Source organism: Phalacrocorax aristotelis, chromosome 23 (genome assembly GCF_949628215.1).
Source record: "Phalacrocorax aristotelis chromosome 23, bGulAri2.1, whole genome shotgun sequence".
Taxonomy (NCBI): Eukaryota; Metazoa; Chordata; class Aves; order Suliformes; family Phalacrocoracidae; genus Phalacrocorax; species Phalacrocorax aristotelis.
In genome coordinates, this window is record NC_134298.1 from 5925528 (window position 1) to 5946572 (window position 21045).

The 21045-nt window shown below is 62.9% G+C and overlaps 2 protein-coding genes across 7 annotated transcripts in view; one reads left to right on the forward strand and one right to left on the reverse strand.

Moving 5' to 3' along the window:
- Nucleotides 1-3727, forward strand: part of ARHGAP23 (Rho GTPase activating protein 23) — a 37378-nt gene extending 33651 nt beyond the window's left edge. For 2 of the 4 annotated variants that reach the window (XM_075116985.1, XM_075116984.1), the window contains exons 23-24: nucleotides 1443-1474; nucleotides 1568-3725. In XM_075116985.1, coding sequence (XP_074973086.1) covers nucleotides 1443-1474; nucleotides 1568-2596 — 1061 coding nt within the window. In that variant the 3' untranslated portion in view covers nucleotides 2597-3725. Of the gene's footprint in view, nucleotides 1-1442; nucleotides 1475-1567 lie in introns of all 4 variants that reach the window. The other 2 variants (XM_075116983.1, XM_075116982.1) reach the window with 2 other exon arrangements.
- A 300-nt stretch (nucleotides 3728-4027) lies between these two features.
- The window catches only part of SRCIN1 (SRC kinase signaling inhibitor 1), a 60046-nt gene continuing 43028 nt past the window's right edge, over nucleotides 4028-21045 (reverse strand). Inside the window, exons 10-21 of one of the 3 annotated variants that reach the window (XM_075116978.1) lie at nucleotides 20806-20984; nucleotides 20420-20595; nucleotides 20016-20146; nucleotides 18840-18987; nucleotides 17671-17983; nucleotides 16889-17138; nucleotides 16498-16652; nucleotides 16229-16381; nucleotides 15361-15489; nucleotides 12240-13517; nucleotides 10134-10271; nucleotides 4028-7614 (exon numbers count right to left, since the gene is read on the reverse strand). In XM_075116978.1, coding sequence (XP_074973079.1) covers nucleotides 7489-7614; nucleotides 10134-10271; nucleotides 12240-13517; nucleotides 15361-15489; nucleotides 16229-16381; nucleotides 16498-16652; nucleotides 16889-17138; nucleotides 17671-17983; nucleotides 18840-18987; nucleotides 20016-20146; nucleotides 20420-20595; nucleotides 20806-20984 — 3176 coding nt within the window. In that variant the 3' untranslated portion in view covers nucleotides 4028-7488. The remainder of the gene's footprint in view (nucleotides 7615-10133; nucleotides 10272-12239; nucleotides 13518-15360; nucleotides 15490-16228; nucleotides 16382-16497; nucleotides 16653-16888; nucleotides 17139-17670; nucleotides 17984-18839; nucleotides 18988-20015; nucleotides 20147-20419; nucleotides 20596-20805; nucleotides 20985-21045) is intronic. The other 2 variants (XM_075116980.1, XM_075116981.1) reach the window with 2 other exon arrangements.

Genomic DNA, 21045 nt, shown 5'->3' on the forward strand with positions numbered 1-21045 from the left:
CTGGGGCAGCCCGGGGCGCCTCTCCAGCGGTTCCGTCCCCCCACGCTCACACCGCTGCGGACAGCCAGCGCCGCTCGCCGTGGCCGTGGCAAACCCATGCGTGTCAGAGCGGGACATCCCGGCACCCTCCTCACTGGAAAGTGGGGACATGCCCCCCGGGGGTGCCAGCAGAGCCCCCTTCCTGCCCTCTCCCATCACCCTCCTCGCCGGTGGCTGCTCCTCATCCCTCTGCAAACCCGGCAGCCCGCGGGACCCCTGCCCACACCCGCTCCCCCCTGGCCCACGCTGCCGACCTGGAGACCGGGAGACTTTGATGTTCAACTGATTTCTTACGTTCTTTCCTTGAACTTCTCTGTGCTGTCCTCTTCCTCCTCCTCCTCCTCTTCCTCCTCCAGCGGACCTCCTCGAGAGCTAGAGCGGGTACAGTGTTGATCCTGGGTGCATTGCTCACGCACTAACTCCTCCGGGTGACCACGAGAGAGCGGGAGCAGGGGGATGCAGTGGGAGGGGGCCCTGTCGTGCCTGGCCACTGTCCCCAGGGTCCCCAGCATCAGGAGTGGTGGCCGAGCCCCTGGGGAGCCCCAAATCCTTTAACCCTGGTTCTCCCACATCGTTGGCCGGTGCCTGCGGCGGCACTGGGGCTGCTGTGGGCATCCCCTGGCAGGGATGGGTGCTGGGTGTCCTGAGCCTGGCACATGCAGACACTGGGATATAGGGGTTCTGATGCCCTGGGGAGGGTCAGCACCCACTTTCTGCCTCCCCCTCTCTCGTCGTCAGCAGCTGCTAACCCCATACTGGGGCGTGTGGGGTGGGTGAGGGTGTCTGTCGTCTTGTCCTTGTTCTTCAGGGCAGCAGGGCCAGGGCTGCCTGTCACCCCCATGTCCCCTCCTGCCCTCTAACCCCCCTGGAGCCGGGGCAGCCCCACAGCCTGTCGCAGCCCCCTCCGACACAGTCCGTCCCAGACCCCGCTCCGAGGCTGGATGTGGTGTCGAGCCGGCTCCCCATGCCCCATCCCGGTGACGTGGCGGCGGCAGCACCGTGCCCAGCCCTGGTCCCCTCTGTGCCCCATGGCCGTGGGAGGGTTGGGGTCCCGCCGCCGGGGTCCTGGCTGTGTTTCCCATCTGTGTGTGCCTGCGTGTCCCGCCCCCCTCATCCCCACTCCTCACCTTGGGGCTCTGCAGTGGGTGAGCAGTGCCGGGGACCCCCGTGCACCACCACAGCCCCCCACAACCTCCCGGCATCTCCTGCAGCTGCCGGCACACAAACCCCCTCGGTGCTGGCGTCCCTGCCAGGGGCCTGCCGGTCCGATGGCCCTGGCATGTCCCCATCCTGGTTTGGGGGAACGGAGCAGCATCCCCCCAGCTCTACCCACCGAACCCCCTCCCCAGGACGTACCCACCTCCAGGGCCTGGCTAACCCCCGCTCTCTGCTCTGCTTTACAGGCTCAACCCGCAGCGGCTCTGCCAAACCGAAGGTAAGAGGGTCCCGGGGCAGGGGGCTGGCAGGGAGGGACGTGGTGGCTGGGGCACGGAGCCCGTCCCTCACCCCGGTGTCACCATCTTCCCAGGGCACGTGGCCGTCGCGGAAGGCGCCGCCGCACCGGGAGCTCCTCGCCATCCCCTTCGTCTCGGCCGCCGCCCGCAAGAGGAGGAAGAGGAGAGAGGCCGAGGGTGTCGGGAGCAGCACCGATGACGACGTGGAGCACAGAGACGCCCCAGGCCGGGAGCAGGAGGATGAGGGCACCACGGCCACCCCGCTGGGACCTGGCAAAGCCCCCCGCAGCACTGGCACCGAGCCGGCAGCCCCCAGCCCGGCTGGGATGGAGCGGGAGAGCTCCCTGGAGCCCGGGGGTGCTGGGTCTGAGCTGGCGCCGGACGCCCGCTCCATCGTGTCGGGCTACTCCACCCTGTCCACCATGGACCGCAGCCTGTGCTCCGAGGTGCAGTCGGTGGCCGGGAGCCGCGGGGAGGAGGCGGACGATGAGCGCAGCGAGCTCAGCCACATGGAGACGGACACGGAGAGCCGGGAGGGCGCCCGACCCCAGCTGGGGCAGGCGGATGGGGGCACTGGGGATGAGGACAAGGGACCCTCCGGCCGCCCCTCCTTCAACTCCCACCATCTGATCCAGTGTGACACTCTGGCTCGCAGGAAGCTGGGGCGGCCCCGGCTGGCCGGCGAGACCCCAGCACCCACCGGGGAGGACCAGGGCTGGGCCCCCTCCGGGCGACCCTCGTTGCGGGAGCAGCTCCGGCAGCGCTTGCGAGCCTCTGCCGACGACATGGGGGTCCGCCTGCGCCGAGCCCACTCCCCCGAGACCCGCCGCAAGAAGAGCAGCTGGCGCCGGCACACCGTGGTGGTGCCTGGTGGCCTCAAGGACCTCAATTTCAACGAGTGGAAGGAGCCGCGGGGGCTGGAGATGTCCCCGGGACCCTGCCGTGACAAGGACTCGGGGCTCAGCAGCCTGGAGTCCACCAAAGCCCGGCCCCCAGCACCCTCCCCGGCACAGCCCGGTGCTGCCGGCGAGGGGCCAGGCACCAAGAGCCCCCCGGGCAGCCCTGGCCCCTTGGCCCCCCTGCGCTTCCCCCAGCGTCTCTGACCTCCCGAGGTGCCCCCGCCGCAGCTCCCTGCCCCCCACCGGTGTTTAATTTAAGGACTCACCTTCGTTCTTGTATTTAATTGTGCTCTGGACAAGCTGCTGTTATTTAACGAGTCTCCGTGGCCCCCGCGCCACCGATGGGACAAAGCCACCTCGTCCCCCTTGCTTTGGGGAAGGGTCCCGTGGCGGTCCCATGCCGCAGCCTGGCCCCATCCCATGGTGCCCCGGCCCCCGGGCAGTGCCGGGAGGGTTGGAGGGTGGGGGGGTCTCATGGCGACTGTCCCCACCCCAGGCGCGGTGGCCCCGCTGCCCCCGGCCGCGGCGGTGCGAAGTGCGGGCGCTTCCCTGGGCGCTGCGGCTGCCCTCGCCGGTGCTGGGGACCCGGGGTCCCCTGGGCTGGGTGGTCTCGTGGGAGCAGGGGGTGACGGGGGGGGGGGGGTTGGCACAGAGGGACACCCTGCAATGGTGTGGGGGGGGGACACACACTGCACCGCCACGAGCCGCAGCCACGATCCTGGCACAGCATGGCGTGGCACGGCCCCCCCCGCCCCAGCCCCACTCCCCTTCCTACTCCCCCCCCCTTCCCCAGGCCAGAAGCACTTTAGGAAGGGGGTGCAGTGGGGGGCCACGGCTGGTCGGGGCGCGGGGACCCCCAGCCGCGCTGGCACACACGTGTCACGGGCTTGGGTGCCCGCTGCCGGGGCCATGAGGGGGTGTCAAGTCACTGTTTCTCCGTGTTGTTCTCATACGTTATGCAAATATTTGCTGTAAAGTTGTTTTTTTTTCTTTTTTTTCTTTTTTTTCTTTTTGTAAATATTGTCTCTGACTGTGTAACATATTACAAAGGATTTATAAGGATTTTTTAAGAAGTTTTGCTCAGCTGAAAGGCCAGCCCCGACCAGGGGACGTGCTGGACCAGTGTTGACTTTTTAAACCCTCCTGCATGTGCCCCCCCCCCCCCAGTGTGTTGTACAAGTCGGCCGCGGAGCCGGTGTATGCAAAACTGCAAAAAAAAGAACAAAACAACCCCCAAACCCCCCAACCAGACCCCAACAGAAACACCCCCGCTTCGGATGCTGCCCGCCCCCGCCCCCCCCCCCCCCCCCCCCCATCCCAGTCTATATATTGGAAATAAACTGGTTATTCGAGGAGGTGGTTTCCTGCCGTTATTGCTTCCCCTGCTCAGGGGGGGGCCCAGCACATGGACCCCGCTTTCCCGCGCTGCAGAGCCCGGTCCTGGAGCACCGGCGGCGTCCGGGGAAGGATTTATCCCGGCTTCTCTATGAGCCTGGGGGGAAGGAGATGGACCCCCCCAGCCCTTCCCAGGGGATGCGGGACCGGGGTGGTCTCGGGCTCAGGGATGTCCCACCCCACCACCAGCAGCGACACGCCAAGAGACCAAACCTGGGGGGAAAAAAGTGCCATAGAGGGAAAAAAAAAACAAAGTAATTTTATTAAAGCCAGACACTCTGATAGAAAAGAAAAGTAATAAAGGGAAAAGAAAAAATAAAAAGCAACCCTTTGTCATCGGAGTTTGCAAGTTACAATGGTCACGTTGCGCACAGAACTACCCATGGCATCCACAGCGACACAGGGAGAGCGATGGGCGCAGGGCGGGGGGGGCGGGGGGCCAGCCCCCCCCCGGCCCCCGCCCCCGCCCCCTGCAAGGCCTGTTTGTTTCGGGTTTTTTTTTTTTTTGTTCTTGGTTTTTTTTTTTTTTAAATTATTTTTTTTTCTTTTAAAACAGTTCACAAGAAAAGTCATGCTAAGAGACACACAACGTTGTAGAAACCCCAAAACAGCCTCTAAAGAGTATCAGGAATTTTTTTTTTCCTCTTTTTTTCTTTTTTTTTTTTTTTTTTTAATCTTTTAAAAGTCATAGCCTTTTTTAAACAACATCCAGACGAGTAAAGCGGGGTGCGCATGCAGCGGGCGCCTCCGACACATGCACGATGCAGGCAGCGCTTTTTTTTTTTTCCCTTTTTTTTCTTTTTTTTTGCCTTTTTTTTGACTGTTTTTGCAACATTTCCCTTTTTTTTTTGTCTTTTTTTTTTTTTTTTTTCCCCTGGTTTAAACCAGAATCAAGTTTTTATTTGTGTGTTTTATTCTTATTTTATATAATTTTATTTTATTTTTGTCCTCTTGCTTCAGCGAAGGCACCGGGGTTGGTGCAGACGGACAGTTTGCATGATGCCATGAAAGGACGGACGCACACGCACGCAGAGACACACGCTCACGGAGAAACCAGCCTGATGGGCAGCGGGGCAGGTTGGGGGGGGGGGGGGATGAAATGGGCGCAAGCCAGCACCGTGCACCCCCTCACCCAGAGCCACCCTCCCGGTCTGGGCGTGGGGGGGTCCCACAGCGTGGCACCCCGCAGCGGCGATGCCTGGGAGGGGGCTCCCGGGACAACGCTGGGGTGCAGCAGAGGGAATGGTATGACCCCCCCCCCCACCCCTTGCCCCCCCCAACAGCTGGAGCTTGCTGCCAGCAGGATGGGTGCCCTGGCACACCCATGGGTGCCACTGGGATGGGGCTGCCCTAAATCCAGGCCTCCCTGCCCCGACCCCTTTGCACCCGCATGTCTGAGTCCCCTGGGGGGCCCACGGGGGGGTGGTGGCACTTGTCCCCCTCGCACCCCCAGGACAGCAAGGTGGGGTGGGGGGAGGCTGTAAGAACCCCTCCGTGGGTGCTGGCAGGATGGAGGGTGGCACGTCCAGCCCCACGGGAGCACCGGGATGGGTGTGGGTCGGGGGGGGCTGTGGAGAGGGGCTGAGGGGGGTGGTGGGGGGGGTGTGCCCCCCCAACCCCATCCTGGCCATAAGAAGCTGCTGCTTTGCTACAGTGTTTCACTTTGGTACCAAGAAAAAAAATAATTAAAATTAAATAAAATGCATCAGGTGACTGCTATTGCTGCCGGGAGGGAGGTGGGGGCTGTCCCGGCCCCGGGGCCATCACCCATGGGCATCAGCGCCCCTGGGGGCACCTGGCCCCCTTCCACCCCCTGCTCCGGCAAGGGGCAGGGACGGGACAAGGAAGGTGCTGGACGGAGGATGCGAACTCAGCACGAGGGCTAACAAGCCGCTAGGAACTGACCCTCTCAAAAATCACAAGGAGCTATAGTCTAACCAGGGAAGAAAATCCACCCCCTAATATACCAGACGTGAAGAGATTTATTTCTTTTCTTTTCTTTTTAAATATTTATATATATATTTATATTACGTATATTATATATATATAATATGTAAATATATTTTTTTAAAACAATATAAAATGTTAAGACACTTCACTTAAATGTAAAGAGTTGCTTTTTGCAATCCAAAGAAATTGCATCATGATTTTTTTTTGTTTTTTTTTTTTTTTTATCTCTTTGTTATTCAAAAAAGGCTCGTTCTTCTGTACAAAAATGATTGATATACAAAAAAAGAGGGGAGGAAAAGAAGAAAAATAAGAAAAAAAAAAAAAATCCAACCCAAGGACGAACTAGCCAACGAAAGGAGTGATTCGATCTCGTGCTGCGCTGCGGGTGGGCTGCGCCCACGGCAGCGCTGGGTACAGGCGCACGCACACGCACACACACACACCCCGTGCACACCCCGCGCACACCCCGTGCACACCCGGCTCGGCTGCGCTGACGGGTGGTGGACGCGGGCAGGCGTCGCCTGGCCACGCGCCCTGGGGACACCGCGGGCCCCCCAGGCTTGGCAGGGCTGGGGCTGCTCCCGCGGGGAAGGACCGCGGGGTCGCCGGCTGCGGCGTGGGGTCGCCGGCCAGCACCTTTGCCGGAGCAGGGGGCTCCGGGGACCCGTCCCGCCTGCTTGTCCCCACGGGCATTCGGCGCTTGGGAAGGGGACAGAGGCCCAGCGGGGTGTCCCCGTGCGGTCAGTCCCCCCACCCCGAGCATCACAGCGTCCCCCTGCCCCAGCCTCTGTGCCCACCCAGGCGACCCTTTAAAGTGCTACGTTCCGACCCGCGGGCGACGGGCAGCCTGACTCGACCCGTTTCCGCCCCCTCCCCATTTTACACCCCCAGCTTTCGGCCCCTCCGGCACGCCCGGGTGCCCCGCGGCACCTCTCCCGGCTCCCTCCTCCCCAGCCCTCGCACCGCTCCCCGTCCCCGGGGAGAGCCGGGGCTGGCGGCCGGCGGGCGGCCGGCGGCAGCGTCACCCCCTCGGGCTGGCACCGAGCCCTCGGCCAGCGAAGGACGCAGCCTGGCCGCGGCGCCGCCCGCCACCCACCGCCGAGACCTGGCTGGAGCGCCGAGCATCCTCTCCTCCGGGCGGGTCGGCGTCGTGGATGCCGGGATGCTCAGCGGCGGCGGGGAGCGAGCGCTCAGGTTGGGGGGTGTCGGGGGCGTCTTCGGCAGCCGCTGTTTCCCACCTTTCCGCGGTGGGATGGGTGCTGCCCCCGCGGGCAGCGGGGTCGGGCGCTGCCCGGCGTCCTCCTTGCTTGAAGCTGGTGAAACTGGTGGAGTGAAGCTCTGAGAGCTCTTAAATAAACAGAAAACGGCAGGGTGGGAGAGGGAGGGAGGGAGAAAAACCAAACCAACAGCAACCCAAATGAACGGAAAGGAAAAGGAAAAAGGAATGAAAAAAGGGAGGAGAAAGAGAGAGAAAGAGAAAGTGGCTGGTTGGCCATTGCGGAGCGAGATGGGAGACAGAAGTCGGGCCGTGGCGGAGCAGAGGCGAGACACAAGTCGGGCCGTGGCGGAGCAGAGGCGAGACACGAGGTCGGCCACATTGGAGCAAGACATTGAAAAAACAGAAAGAGAGGGACGGGTGGCGATCCCTCCAGGTGCCTCAAGAAGACAAGTCCCAGGGAGGAGGAGCCCAAGGAAGAGAGAAGCCCGGCCCCAGGAGCAGGAGAGCGCTTGGGTGGAGCTGGCAAGGATGCTCAGAATGAGATGGAGGAGTTCCTTGCCCCAAAGGAAGTCAATACGGGGATGGATGTTCTGCCAGATGCGGGTTTTTCTGAGACTGCGGGGGAAGTCTCACTAGCCTCTTTAGATGGTCTAGCGGCCTAGAAAGAAAAGCAAGATTCAAGGAGGAGGAGGAGGAGGAGAAAGGGGAGGAAAGTCAAACGGCTTCTTAAAAAAAAGACAAAAGAAAGGAAAAAAGAAATTAAAAAGGAAAAAAAAAAAAGGAAAGGAAAAGAAAAACCACAACCAAGAACCAAACAGGAGTTTGTTCAGAAGCAGCATTGAGTTAGGCCTGAGGTCAAGCAGCTGGAAAAGGTCCACCACAAACAGAGCACGAGATGAGCTGGTCCCACGCATTACTGGATGGGAAGGGGACGTCCCCGAGAGGAGGAGGAGAGAGACGAGAGAGAGACAGACGGACACGTGGACAGACAGGCACACACAGAGGCGGGTGGGCGGAGGGGAGAGGGGAGAAAGGCGGGGAGGGGGGACAAGAAGGGCAGCGTTAGACCGGGCGTGCACGCCGCGCGGCACAGCACCCAGCTCCGCCGGCCGGCGCCGGCGCTGCCGCGGAGGTGCCGTTCAGCCGAGCGGGCAGAGCCTCGGCCGCCCCGTGCCGGCCCCGGCTCCTCTGAGAGGTGTCGGTGCCCACCCCGGCCCCCTGCGCCCACCGCGCTGCTGTGATCGCCACCAGCCGTGACGCGACCCAACCCTACTCATGCAAAAACTGATCCAAAGGGAGCCGGGGTGCCGGGAAGGAAGGATGCTCACAGACCCTTCTGGAATGGGGAGAGGGCTCCTCCAGCCCCCGTCCCCCCGCCCACCGCAGCAGGGGGGGCTGCTGGGTGGGGGCACAGGCCAAATCCTGCACAGGGAGGGCAGGGAGGACAAAAATGCCACAGAAAACTCCTGGTCCGGCCACCCCAGCGAACACACCCATGGGTGCCAGGGGCCGGGTGACCGATACTGCCACGGGGCGCCCCGAGGTGGGGGCAAGGGGGAGGACGGTGACACTGCACAGCCGGGACTGTGCTGCTGCGTGGCCTCCAGGAAAGGGGGCTTGGTGGCCTCCGTGGGGCCAGGAGATGCTTCCCGGTCCTCCAAGCTCCCGGCACAGCCCTCTTGGCTGCTGTTTCTCTGCTCCCACGGGGAAGCCCTGGGAGGGGGGCAGAAGGCAACCCCCCCATCTCTCCTTGATGCTGCAGGGGTATGAAAACCCATGTGCACCCAGGTATGCTGGCGGGGGGCTGGCAGGGAGACCCCAACCTTGAGGACAGACCCTGGCTGGGGGTGTGCTGCCACCAACCTGGGACCACCCTGGTTGTGGTCACAACAAAGAGCACCCGTGAGGCTCCGACCTGGTGCTGGAGCAGCTGAGGGGTGGCCGGGGGGGCTGAGCCCTCTTGCCAGAGCAGGGGGGGAGCGAGGTGCCTGTTTTGCTCATGCAACATTTGCCCAAATTGTATGAAATCACCCCCAACCAAGCTACAGCTCCAGGGAGGTGGGGAAAACCTCCGGTTTGTCCAACAGGGTTTATGGATCCAACAGAATGAGCAAAATCAGGTTTATTGGGTGGTTTGTTAACACCAGGCCCAGGGAAGGGGACCGAGACACAGAGCGGGAGGACAGGATGGGGTGAACCCGCCCGTGGTGCTGCTGCCCACCGCGGGGGCAGGAGGGGAGGGCTGGGAGGGGGAAGAGGAGAAGCGAGGGGGGTCGGAGGGCAGTGAACTGGCTGTGGTTACCTTGCCTGTGGCCTGAGCAAGCTGGAGAGCCACCGCCAGCACCAGGGTGTCAGCAAGAACAGAGGGGAGTGAGCCCCGCCGCCCGCGGCAGGAGCGGTCCCCGGGGACAAGAGAGGGGTGGGTGCTGGGCTCGGGGGGGAGACGCACCATCCCATCCCAAAGCGCTCCTCTTCCAGCTGCTGTGGCCCCCCAAACCCTCTCCCCACACTGCAGGGCCCCCCGGTATCATCACCCTGCCCACAACACCCCCCTCCCGGGACAAGCTGCTTCTGCGGACACAGCATCACGGGGCATGGAGGGTCCCGGCACTCCGAAACCTGCCGGGACAGGTTGGGCAGCCCCAGCCCCGGGTAAGTGAAGCCCCTTGGAGCCCGTGTCAAGCACATGGCTCTGCAGTGCTGATCGCTGCGGCCAAAATGTTCTGCAAGGAGGTCTCAGGGTCCCTGAGGGCGAGGGAACCAGTGCTGGGGCTTAGGCCTGTCCACCAGGGCAGTGGCAGCACACAGGGCTGGGGGACAAGTGACTCTGGCTTCAGCCTCACACCACACTTGTGACGAGTTTGCCACTCTCAGCACAAAGTCGCGTCCCAGCAGCCAGCTATGCAAACCACCATGCCAGGCACAGACGGGGGCAAAAGCCCCTCCTGCACCCAACAGCCAGGTCCCTGCACCCCAACACCCACCAGGCTGAGCCAAGGCGAAAGGAGACACCGAGAGAGCCCAGTCCCCAAAAGCAGCACCCACAGGGTGTTCCCTGATCACCACCCACACCCTTGCCCTGTACAAGGCAGTGAGGGAGACACCGGGGCCACGGGCAGACTGTGGCTCACCCTGCTGCCACGAGAGCTGGCTGGGACGGCGCTAGAGATAGTCTACCTGCTGCTGGCCCTGGATCCGCATGTACTCCATCCGCTGCTTTATGTGCTTGCTTTTGTCGGGGCTGCCCTGCGGGGTCTGCTTCAGCCGGGACGCCGGGTTCACCACCTTCATGGCCGGGATGGAAACGCCACCGCTCTGTCAGGACAGAGAATTTGGGGATGGAGGGGTTAAAAACCAGCAGGTGAAAAGCCCACACCAGCACCGTTGGCAGCTGGGCACTGCCAGCGCTGGGCATTGGATGCCTGGAGCTGTGCCGAGCCCCTGCGGCATCACCGTGCTGTCCCTGCCCGAACAGCCCACGGAAGCAAACCCAGGCAAGGACAGGGACACCGGCCCCACGTGCCAAAGCAGCACTCATCGGGCAGTGCTTTGGCGAGCTCAGAAACCAGCCAGGACTTACCAACAGCCACGGCTGCAAGGCAAAGAGGGAGTTAGGGGCAGACACCGGGAGACCGAGGGCAGGAGGAGAGCATCCCTGCCAGGGCAGGGGTGCGTGGCCAAGAGAAAGGAAAAGAGGCGACGGCGGGCAGAAGCAGATTCCAGGTGGAAACGGCGGCAGTGGGAATACAGAGGTTTTTATTAACCAGCTGTGCAAGGATGGAGATACAAAGACTTGCAAGAGCAGCAGCGAGGGAAGCGGTACCTGTACGCACATGCCCTGGCACTGCAGGTCCCTAAAGCGGTGCCCGCACAGGAGCCTGGGCAATGCCACGCACCGCAGGCTCGCCACGCGTCCCCCCACTGCCTAGGGCACCCCAAATCCTCTCCCTGCCATCACTGCTGCCTCCTGCCTGCCCTGTGCCGGGTCTGGACCAGCTGCTGCAGGCAGCAAAACCGGCAGCGCCGATGCTGCTCCAGAGATGTGCGATTGCTGCCCAGCTTGCGCCTCCGACGGGAGAGGGCCCACAGGTTATTGCAGCGGGGCCGGGCTAATAAATCAATGCAGGCACGGCTCTCTGTGCTGCCTGTCCTGCTCTGTGACCCTGTGGTCCCATGGATGGGGTGTAGGGACTCCCGTACCCCACAGCACAAGGAAATCCAATTCCTGCCTGCACTGCACCTTCCCCGGTGCCCCAGCACCCCGGGCACAAGCAGGCACTGGATCTCAGCGCTCACAACCAACTCGCAGCATCCTTGAAAGGTGGTGCGAGACCTGCCCTCTCCCGCTTTGCTTTTGGGACCAACTGAGCTGGTCCCGGCCACGCAGCCCCCTCCTGCTGAACCCTGAGCTGAGCTTTGCTTTGTGTGTACCCGCGCAGGTGCCAGCCATGGCCATAAATCCATCCCGCAGCTCCGCTTCTAGTTTGTCGGGCTCCGGCGGCGCAGCGGGAGCCGACAACAGGAGAAATTGCAGCTACACCTACTCCACGGCCCATTCACCCAGCCAGAGCACCGCAACGGGGCCGTGGCGCTGCTGAGAGCTGGGGCTGAGATAATTGCTGCAAATGAAAAAGGAGATTTATTCCCCAGCGCTGACTGTTAATAAAGGAGCAGGCTGACATCCGAGCGGCTGAGGGCGTTTTCCCCCTTTTCCCAGCTATTCAAGTGGCCGAGCAGCTGCTGCGGATTCCAGCAGAAACCAATTTGGATGGCTTCGGGGAGCCTGCACTGTGATTTAATTAGGAGAAACAGCTGCCACGCTCAAACTGCAGTTTGTTAGAAAAGTGCTTATGCAAAACGAGGGACGCTGCTTCGTCACCCAGTGCACCCAGCCCTCACCGGCCCCGTGGGATGCTCATCGCCAGCCGTGTCCTCAGCCCCAAAACCTGCCAGGACGGAAGATACCAGACAGCCAGGGTGTAACTTGGTGCTATGCACAGCACGGGATCGGCACCGGGTGGCACCAGCACCAGCGAGGGGCAGACGCGGCCCTGCCTGGCACCGCCTGCCTTCACGCTGCCGCCTCCGCTGCCTGCAGTCTCGCTCCTGCTTGCCTGCACTTCCCAAACCTGTCCAAGTGACAGGGAGTAAAGGAGATTTGTTTTCCACCTTGGCTCTGCCTGGAGGTAGAGTCACAGAGAGGGAGCAGGTAGAGGTGGAGGAAGAGAGACATCAGAGTGAGTCCGGGGCAGAGCACAGCAAGAGGGATAACAGAAAATAAACCTGCGGAGCGTCAAGGGGGAGCTGCGGCTTGGGGAGCAGAGGCGGCTTGGTCTTGCTTGGAGATGGACTCTTGGGAGCATCATCTTTGGCCTGACTGAGGTCCAGGGCACTCCTATTGTCACAGCCACTGTGTTTGTGATCCCCCGGACCTTCCTCGGTCTCCTTGCCGGCATCCTTAGGTCCTGTTTGTCCTAGCAGTTCTTTAGGGAATGCAAATTCAACCGAGGGATGGCTGCTGATCTCACTGATGGTTATTTCCAGTTCACGGATAGTCTCTTCCAGGCTATCCAGTCTCTGATACGTGCCTTCATAAATCTCCTTGCTGCGCAGAGTCATGGAACGGCAAGGGGACAGCTGCCCTTTGCAGAGCTCCTCCAACACCGTCCCCCCGGCCCTGGTGTCCTCCGTGCCGCCTTTGCCCCCGGCACACGGAGCCACGCCGCCCCGGCCTCGTGATGCTGCGCAATGGCTTGGCCTTGAGAAAACAGTGACCTGCTCCTGGGGATGCTGAGCCTGGGACCGTCCTCTTCCCCCCAGGGCTGCATCCCTGCCCGGGACAGCTCCGGGATTTAGCGCTGGGCAGGCTGGGGCTGGTGCCCTGTCCTCCCTCTGCGCTTGTTTGCAAGCCCCAGCAGAATCTCCAGGAGGAAGTGATGCCTCCCGCATGCTCTGCCTGGCTCCTCCTTGGGGGTCCCCGTCACCGGGAAGCCGGGGTACGGCGCCGGGCCCTCTGTTGCCTGCACCAGTGCAGGGGAGCGCTGCCTCTCCAGCTCTGGGACTCTTGGCTTCCCTCTGGGGAGGAGGCGGCTGTGCAGCCAAGGAACCTCGGTGTGAAGTCTTGCTGCTGCCTTCTTGCCTGCCAGCAGTGTTCGGAGCAGCGTCCCCTCCTCCTCCCCCTGTGGGACAGCTCATTTTGTGCTTTGAGAGAGACGGGACCTTGCTGGCTGCTAAAGGGAACCTCCAAGTCTCTGCTGCTGCATGAGCACAGCCCCAGGATGGGCTGCTCGGGGGCTGCGGGGCTGAAGCTGGAGGGCACCCAGGTGCGGACGGAGACTTTTCGGAGCTGCCAGGAGACACACGGCATTTCCTTCCCGCCTCGGGTGCGAGCTCCCCTCCTGCTCCTCCACTGCCGGCCCATTCCCCGTGCTCCGAGCAGCCTGTTTCCACCCACACCTCCGCTTCGGCTTCGGGGGACGGCGGTTCAGACACCCACTCGGTGAGCACAATCTGTGGGAGGGAGAGAGCCCTGCTCCCCGGGGCTGCCAGGGCCAACGGCTCCTAGGTAGAGAATTCAGACATATTAAGAGCCGGGGAGGGTGGTGGGAGGAAGCGGGGAGCTGCCGGGGAGCACTACGTGTCCGCACACACTACCTGGGTCGCCCATCGCTGGTGCCTCTGGGCACCGTAGTGCTGCAGGGAGGCGTTTGGCCAGGATGGGAGATGCTCGGCTCCCTCCTGCCCAGCCCTGGCGTCCCACCGGTACCCACGGACACGGACAAGGACTGGTTTTCTACTGTGCTTAAGGCAACCTGGGTCTGTGAGATTTTGGCAATAACCTGCCTGGATTTTTTAGCACAAATGAGTTGGTGTTGCTGCACCTCTTGACTGCCTTTGGAAACCTGACTGCCACAGTCCAGCCTGGATTTGTCCCGTGCTGGTATAAACTGGCACGGCACTGGTGCAAGAGCAGAGCCCAGCCCTCGCGGGATGCTCGGCCCCACAGGACACCGCTGCTCCCAGCAGCGCTGAAGGCAGGGGACGAGCCACCACAAACGAGCTGCCAAGGGGCAGCAGACCCTTAAAACCCTGAGCGGCAAGAAGTCACTGTCCTTCCTCCCCCACCTCTCTGCTCCTGCGCTGGGGGGGGGATGCAACAAGCCATGCAATGCCTGCGGGACTGTGCCCTCCGCAGAGGTGAGGGAAAGGGAGCTGGAGAGATGCTCTGGAAGAAGAGGTGCCCCCCTGCAGCTGCACCCCCAGGGCCCCTGCCCCGTGCCCGAGCGCTGCCCTGGCGAGGGGGGCTGCCCCCTCCGCAGGGGCTCCGTGCGCTGCTGGCACCGGCGCTGTGGCCTCAGCGCGGAGCAGGGCAATGCGGCGGTTATGCCACACTGCCCGTGGGCACAGGATGGGCAGCGGGGACGCACGCCCCGCCATGGCATGCCTCTCTCCTGCCCCAGCCCTGGGGGTCTGTGTAGCACCCAGGGCAGAGAGGGAAGGAGACACAGGTGCTGGGATGGCTACAGAGCTCTGGGTCCGGAGCCGGACCCGTCTGAGCCCTGGGGAGAGCGGTCCTTGCCCGCAGGGACAGCAGATGCTGCTCTGGGGCAGCCACGTTGGATCCAGCCCTGGTGCTGGGTCTCCCAGGAGAGGGGAGGGACCCAGCAGGACCCCTGCAACATACCCAGACCCCCACTGGCAGCCGAGCTGCCCAGGGTGAGGTAGGGCTCCCCTCACTAGACGCCTTCTGGCAAGGGGCTCAGTGGCATCCTCTGTCCTGCTCTCTGCCCCTTTGCTCCCCCACCCCAGGCATCCACCCTCCTGGAACCTTCCTTTCCCCCTGCTCTCTCCACCCTGGAGCCCAGGGCAGGAGGGCTGGGGGGGAGCCGGGCTGCACCTGATCCAGCAGCCAGGAGGGGTGATGGGGCCAAGCCCGAGGGGGTCCCAGCAGCCTCCGGCCCAGCCCTTCCCCTTCTGCTTGCATCATGCACGCGGAGCGGGGTCTCCCCGCACAGGGCACCACATGCATCGCCCGCCACGGCCCCCTTCCAGTGACACCCTCCCCGGGCACCCGGTGCGGCATGAGAGCGGCGAGCCCTCCCCGTGCCCGGCCCGGTGTGGGGCTGGGGTGGCCCCTTCCTTCCTCCCATCTATGTGGCTGCAGGATCTGGCCCTCAGGGGAGCTGCAGCAGCCCCAGTGCTGCTGTTGCATGGGTTAGTGCTCGGTCCTGTGCCGTGTCAGTGCTGTACACGCAGTGGCAGTGAGCGAGGGAGTGGAGAGAAGCCATTAGTTTGTTAAATCAGAGAAAGAAGCAGAAGTGAGTTAAAAAGAGGCGGGAGAGGAGGTGGTTAAAGTGCAGCCCGTCGGCAGGAGAAGGGATCGTCGCTCACAGCGAGCCGTTACCTTCCATCCTTCGGCTGCAACGGAGGCTCCGTTGGGCCACAAGTCTGCGTGCCCAGGGGAGACGGCAGCCGCGAGCAGATCGTAACGGAGCTTGGGAAGGAAAGGGGAGGCAGAGCTTCTCTGAAACACCTGGGGAGTCAAACACGGGGGGTTGGAGGAGGGAGGCTTGAGGGTAACGACGACGCAGCCCGTGCCTGCAGGGATGCTTGCCAGGGTCAGCCAGGACCGGGGCTCGGCAGCCGTTGACAGCAAGTGAAACATCGGCTGGTCTCATCAGCCGCGGAGGCATCCCCGTCCCTCTGCTGCCTGCAGCATCGCCGGTCCCCCTGCCTCCTGGGGGAAAACCAGTGGGAAAAACCATCCAGGACCCACTTGGGCACCTTGACCGCAACAAACAGGGAAGGACATGGGGCACAGCCAGCTTGGGGGGGTTCAGAGCCTCAGGACGGCGTCTCAGGTGGTATCTCTGCAGGGCGCCCTGTGCACAAAACCCATCGAACCTCTAGCTGAAGCTGCGTAGTGTTAAAAAACAAATGAGTTTGGCTTAAAGCCCAAGACGGGGTGGAATTGCTGAAGAAAGACAGTGAACCAGGCACGCAGCACCTGGACCCGGCGAGGGGTCCAGCAGGGTGCAACTGCTCCATTGCTGCCCACCCCCACGGCACCGTGCTCCTGCTGGGAGACAGGCGAGGAGGGGGAAGCCCACTGCTGTGCTGGTGCTTGGGATGTCATTCCCCGGACCTGATCCCAAGGTGTTCCCCGCAGGTGCTGGGAGCCGGGCGCAGCCACGTGTGAGCGGACGGAGCAGGGTGGGCATCGCCTCCTGTGCGGGTAAGCTGGGGCATCCCGCAGCCCCTCCCACGCTCACCTCCAGCTCCGCAATGATGCGGTCCTCATCGTCATCATCTTTGATGGCAGAGGCGATGATGGGGGGGGTGGACGCCGGCCTGACCACCTCCGACACCGTCCGTCTCAGCTTCACCTGGGGCTTCTGGGTCTCCAGCTCTTCCGACTCGGCCTTCTGCAAGGGGGGAGCAGGACGGTGAGGGGTGGGGGGCACTGGGAGCCGGGTCTGGTCCTGCCAGCAGTGACCCTCTCAGTCCAGCCCTGCAACCATCCCACGGCCCCACTCCCTACCTTCATAAAACCGGGCTCCTTCTTGCTGGTGACGATGACTTCGCCACTGCGGGTTGTGGTCAGCCCGTGGGACGAGGGGAAGCTCCGGCGCGGAGGAGGAGGTGGCGGCGATTTGGAGGGTTTCTCGGTCCGGTACCGTGGCACCGTCAGTTCGTCTGGGCACAAACGATGCTGTGAGGGCACGAGACCTTTCCCTGCCCCTCTAATACAACACCCGAGGCTCTCCCACAGCCTCCCCGGGCATAAACCTCCCTTCGGGGAAGCATCGCTCAGCCCAGGGAGACCCACTGGCGACAGCACGGCCAGGGCACCCCCAGGATCAGGCATCCCCAGGATCAGGCACCCCCAGGATCAGGATGCAGAGGTGACCCCTGCCCTCCCCACGCCATACCTGAGCCCCTGCGGCCATTGGGGTCCCCCTTGCCCCCCGACTTCGGCGCATGCTGTGGCTTGGAGGGCTTGTGCTCAGGCGTGGAGGCGGCGCTGCTGCTGCCCGTGCCTTGCTTGTGCTTGGCAGCGAACTCCAGGTCAGGGATGGCCTTCATCAGCTCGGCTTGCGTCTCCTCCAGGAGGCGGTTGATGTCCTTGGCGCTGTACTGGGTCAGCGCTGCCCGCTTCTCCTCCCAGTCGCGCTCGGCAGCCTGCGGACAGCAGGCAGAGCCCCCTGCAGCCCCCGTCCATGCGGCAGCTTCTCCTGCCCTTACAGGCAGGATGTGACCCCTGGCCCTGCTGCTGCCCCCCAACCTGCTGCCGAGCCTGGGAGGAGTGGGGGTGGGGGGGGCCAGCGATGCCCCCTTCCCCAAGCTGCACACCCCCCAACATGCAACTGGTGGGGTGCTCCCACGGCTGCCAGCATCATGTGGGGCTCTGCACCCTCCAGATGTCCCACTGGCTACAAATCATAGAATCATTAAGGTTGGAAAAGACCTCTAGGATCATCAAGTCCAACCCCTACCCGACACCCCCAGGGCCTCCTGAACCTGAAGTCCCACGTCTGCACATTTTTTGAACCCCCTCAGGGATGGTGACTCCCCCACCTCTGTGGGCAGCCTGTGCCAGTGCCCAGCAAGGAGGAGGACGGACCCAGTTCCTGTTCCTAGTTTCAGCTGGCAGACATAGGGATAGACCCTCTAGGAGAACCCCCCAGCTGAGAAACCCATCCCAGGCTCTCACCTCGACGGATACGGCTTTGTCCGCACTCTTCTTACTGGGGGTCTCTGGGCCCGTCTGGGTCTTGGCGGGTACCATCTCCGGAGCTCGGGAAGGGTTATTGCTCTTGGAGGGATGGGTCTGGGTCTGGGGGGGGCTGTGCCCGAAGCTGGGCATGCCCAGGGTCTCGGTGACAGCCGTCAGGTGGTGGAGGCTCACTGCGGGGCTGGTGGGCATCTCCAGATCCAGCCCTTTGCTGACGTCTGTCTCGGGGGCCACCTTCTTGGGGGACTGGCTGAGGTTGCTGGGGGAGGTCCACACGCCCTCGTCCACTTGCCTGCCAGGGACAGAATGAAGGTGCTGGGTGGCTGCACGGCACGGCGGGGTTACTGCCAAGCCACGCCACCAAAAGCTTGCTCTCCTGCAACTGTGCATTATATGGCTGAGGGTTTAGGTTCTCTGATGTCTAGGAAGGGGTTGGAGTTGATGCTACAGCCTCTCTTGGAGGAGCACACGAACGAGCTCCTCTACCTGGCTGTCCATTTTCATAAACCTTGTAGGAAACTGGATGTCTCCGAATCCTGCCGCTCTGTCAGATCTGGCTGAAATTGCCCTTTGGGTTCAGGAGTTACTGGGGCCGGGGAATGACAGGTAGGCAGATTCAGACACTGCGCGATCATACAAGCTCATTTCCGTAGCAAACCAGGCTAGCAACGAGCCTGAGGCGCGGCCGGTGCCGGAGTACTCCTCCTGCGGCGTGGCCGAGCCGTAAGCCGTCCTGAAAGGCCTCGTAGTGGGAAGAGGCGGGTGGGCTCAGCCACGGTGCTGCTGCTATCATTGCATCTGGAAGAGGATTTTTCTCCAGCAGAACGTTTTTCTGCTCCTCAGGAAAGAGATTTCTGATCACGCCACGAGTTGCCTTTCTATCTGGATACACGACCACGCTTTTTTCAAGGTGATAAGGAAACGTCAGTTTAGAAAGGGGGGGTTGCTACATACACACCGGAAAGGACAGAGGGTGTTTTTTAAGTTCCTTAGTGCAAAAATCAGTCTTTTTTCAACAGTCCTTTGGATTTGCATCCATTACACAGAGAGGACACCAGCATACATGTGGCGGGGCACAGGGACGACTGAAGGGACCGGTTGTGTCCTCCAAGGTGCTCAAGGGGCCGGGGTCAGGGCTTGGTGCTCACCTGCGGATCTGGGCGAGGGTGTCCGTCACCGTCTTGCAGCGCTTGAGCAGACCGTCGAGGCGGTTCGGCTCCTCCTTGAGGAACTTGACGGCTTCCACCTCCACCCGCAGCACCACCCGCATCTTGCTCTGCAGGCTGGGGAATTGGGCTGGGGTGGGAGACCAGGGGGGTCACCAGGGCCCCGCTGTGCCGGGGAGCCCCTCCTGGGACCCGGCTGGCAGTGCCAGGGCACCCCACACCCACCAAGACCACCACGGCCGTCATACCCATGGCAAGGGCACCCTGCCAGACAGAGTGGGATGAATCCCGGGGTGTCTGGGCTGCTGTCTCTCCTGCTCCCCATGCCCACCATCCCTCCTCTGTCCACCCGAAGGCACCAATCGTAGCCGCTGGTGGTGTCCCCTCCACACCCATGGGCACCAAACGCTGGCCCGCGGCTGGGGGCTCGGTAGCCAGGACCCTGGGGCTCGGTGGCAGGGGCTGACATGGAGCAGGTTGCTCCTGGCTCCCTGACCCATGCTCTGCTCACCATCCCAGCTGCTCAACATCAGCCTGGCCTTATGGAAAAGCTGTAGGAAAGCAGAGCTGCTCCTACCTCTGCTCTGTGCCCCCCAGCCCTCCCCACGGACCCCCTTCTCGCAATCTCAGCGACTGCTGCCAAATCACCGTTCGTTGTCTGCCTGGGCTCTGGCAGGGAGGAGCTCTGCCCCTCTGAATCGAGGTGCAGGGCATCTGTTTGCGAAAGGCAGGATGGGGACAGCCCAGGGATGGGGGGGCCACGGGAGCAGCAAGATGAAGGGCAGCATGCCCAGGGGTGGGCAAGCGCAAGGTCCCGCAGGACAGGGCAGGCAGCAGCTCCGAGCAAGAATGTTGGGGGGACTCGGGCAGAGGTTGCAGGACTGACTTGGGCAGCTAGCAGAGCAAACAGGGACAGGCAGCAGGAGTGTGAGGTGCAGCCCTCACCCCTGCAGCAGCCCACAGCCTGCAGGACACACGCAATGCCGACGGGCACCGGGAGAACCTGCCCTGGGGACGCAGGTGAACATGCCGGCGGCTGCAAACACGCAAACCCGGAGGCAACGGGCAACCTGGAGCATCCCGCGTGTGAGGATGGAGCTGGGAGGGGCAGGCAGGCTCCTGCTTGCCACCCAGCCCCAGACACGGCCACCTCCTCACCCTTGAGGTCTGTCAGCGTCTCCCCCAGCTGCTTGAGCACCACCGCCTTCTCCTCCAGCTCCTGCACAGGGATGAGCCGGTGGTTGTGCGCCAAATCCTTCTGGATCTTCTCCACCGACTTCTCCAGGTCACTGTGAGCACAGAGGCAGGGCAGGGGTGTTACTGCTGCTCCGGGATGCTGCAGAGCCCCGGGGGTGGCCAGCCTGGCAGGTCCCCGCAGAGCAGAGGGGAGAGGACAACTGGGCTGGGGACCCCTCCCCATGCTAGACATGCCGTCAAAGATGTGACCTGGCACTTTGCAGAGCTGCTGATTTACACCCATGGAGGATCTGGCCCATCGAGGTCAGCATGCAAGCACCCCCTCCCCACCCGCCCGCCTAGCCCTGCGGCCAACCCTGGCTCACTTGAGCTGCTGGGTGATCAGCTCCTCCTCGTTGAGGTAGCGGAGCCGCTCCTCTTCCACCAAGCTGCGCTGGCGCTGCAGGGGGTCCTCGTGCTTGCGCATGGTGTCCGTCACCCGCACGCTGATCTCCGTCTCCGTCCGCCGCAGCATCGTCTTCACCGTCTCCTGGTTCTGCAGCTGCGGGGACGAGGAGGGGGGGGGATTCAGGCTGGGCAAGATCCCCCGGATGGGGACCAGTGTGGGTGCAGGGCTGGCCATTTGTAGGGATCCATCCCTGGAGAGGAACTCCCTCGCTCTCCCACACCCAGCCCCATAAAAGTCAACAGGAAAGGGGGATTTTCCTGCTCTGGGGCTGGGCCGGGTGGGGGTCACCCCCCCAGTACCCACCTGCAGCTTCTTGAGCTGCTGCAGCTGGTTGCGGAGGTCGCTGGCATTCTGCTGCAGGTCGTGGAGGTGCAGCTGCATGTGCAAGCGGGTGATGGCAGTGGGCTGCCCCGCCGGCGTGCTGGTGGCGGAGGGTGGCGGGGGCGCAGGCACCGGTGTCCCCATCCCGCTGCGGCTGGTTGCTGCGGGGAGGGCAAGCAGAGGCTGCTCAGGGAAGATACCCCACCCCGGGGGAGGCTGCAG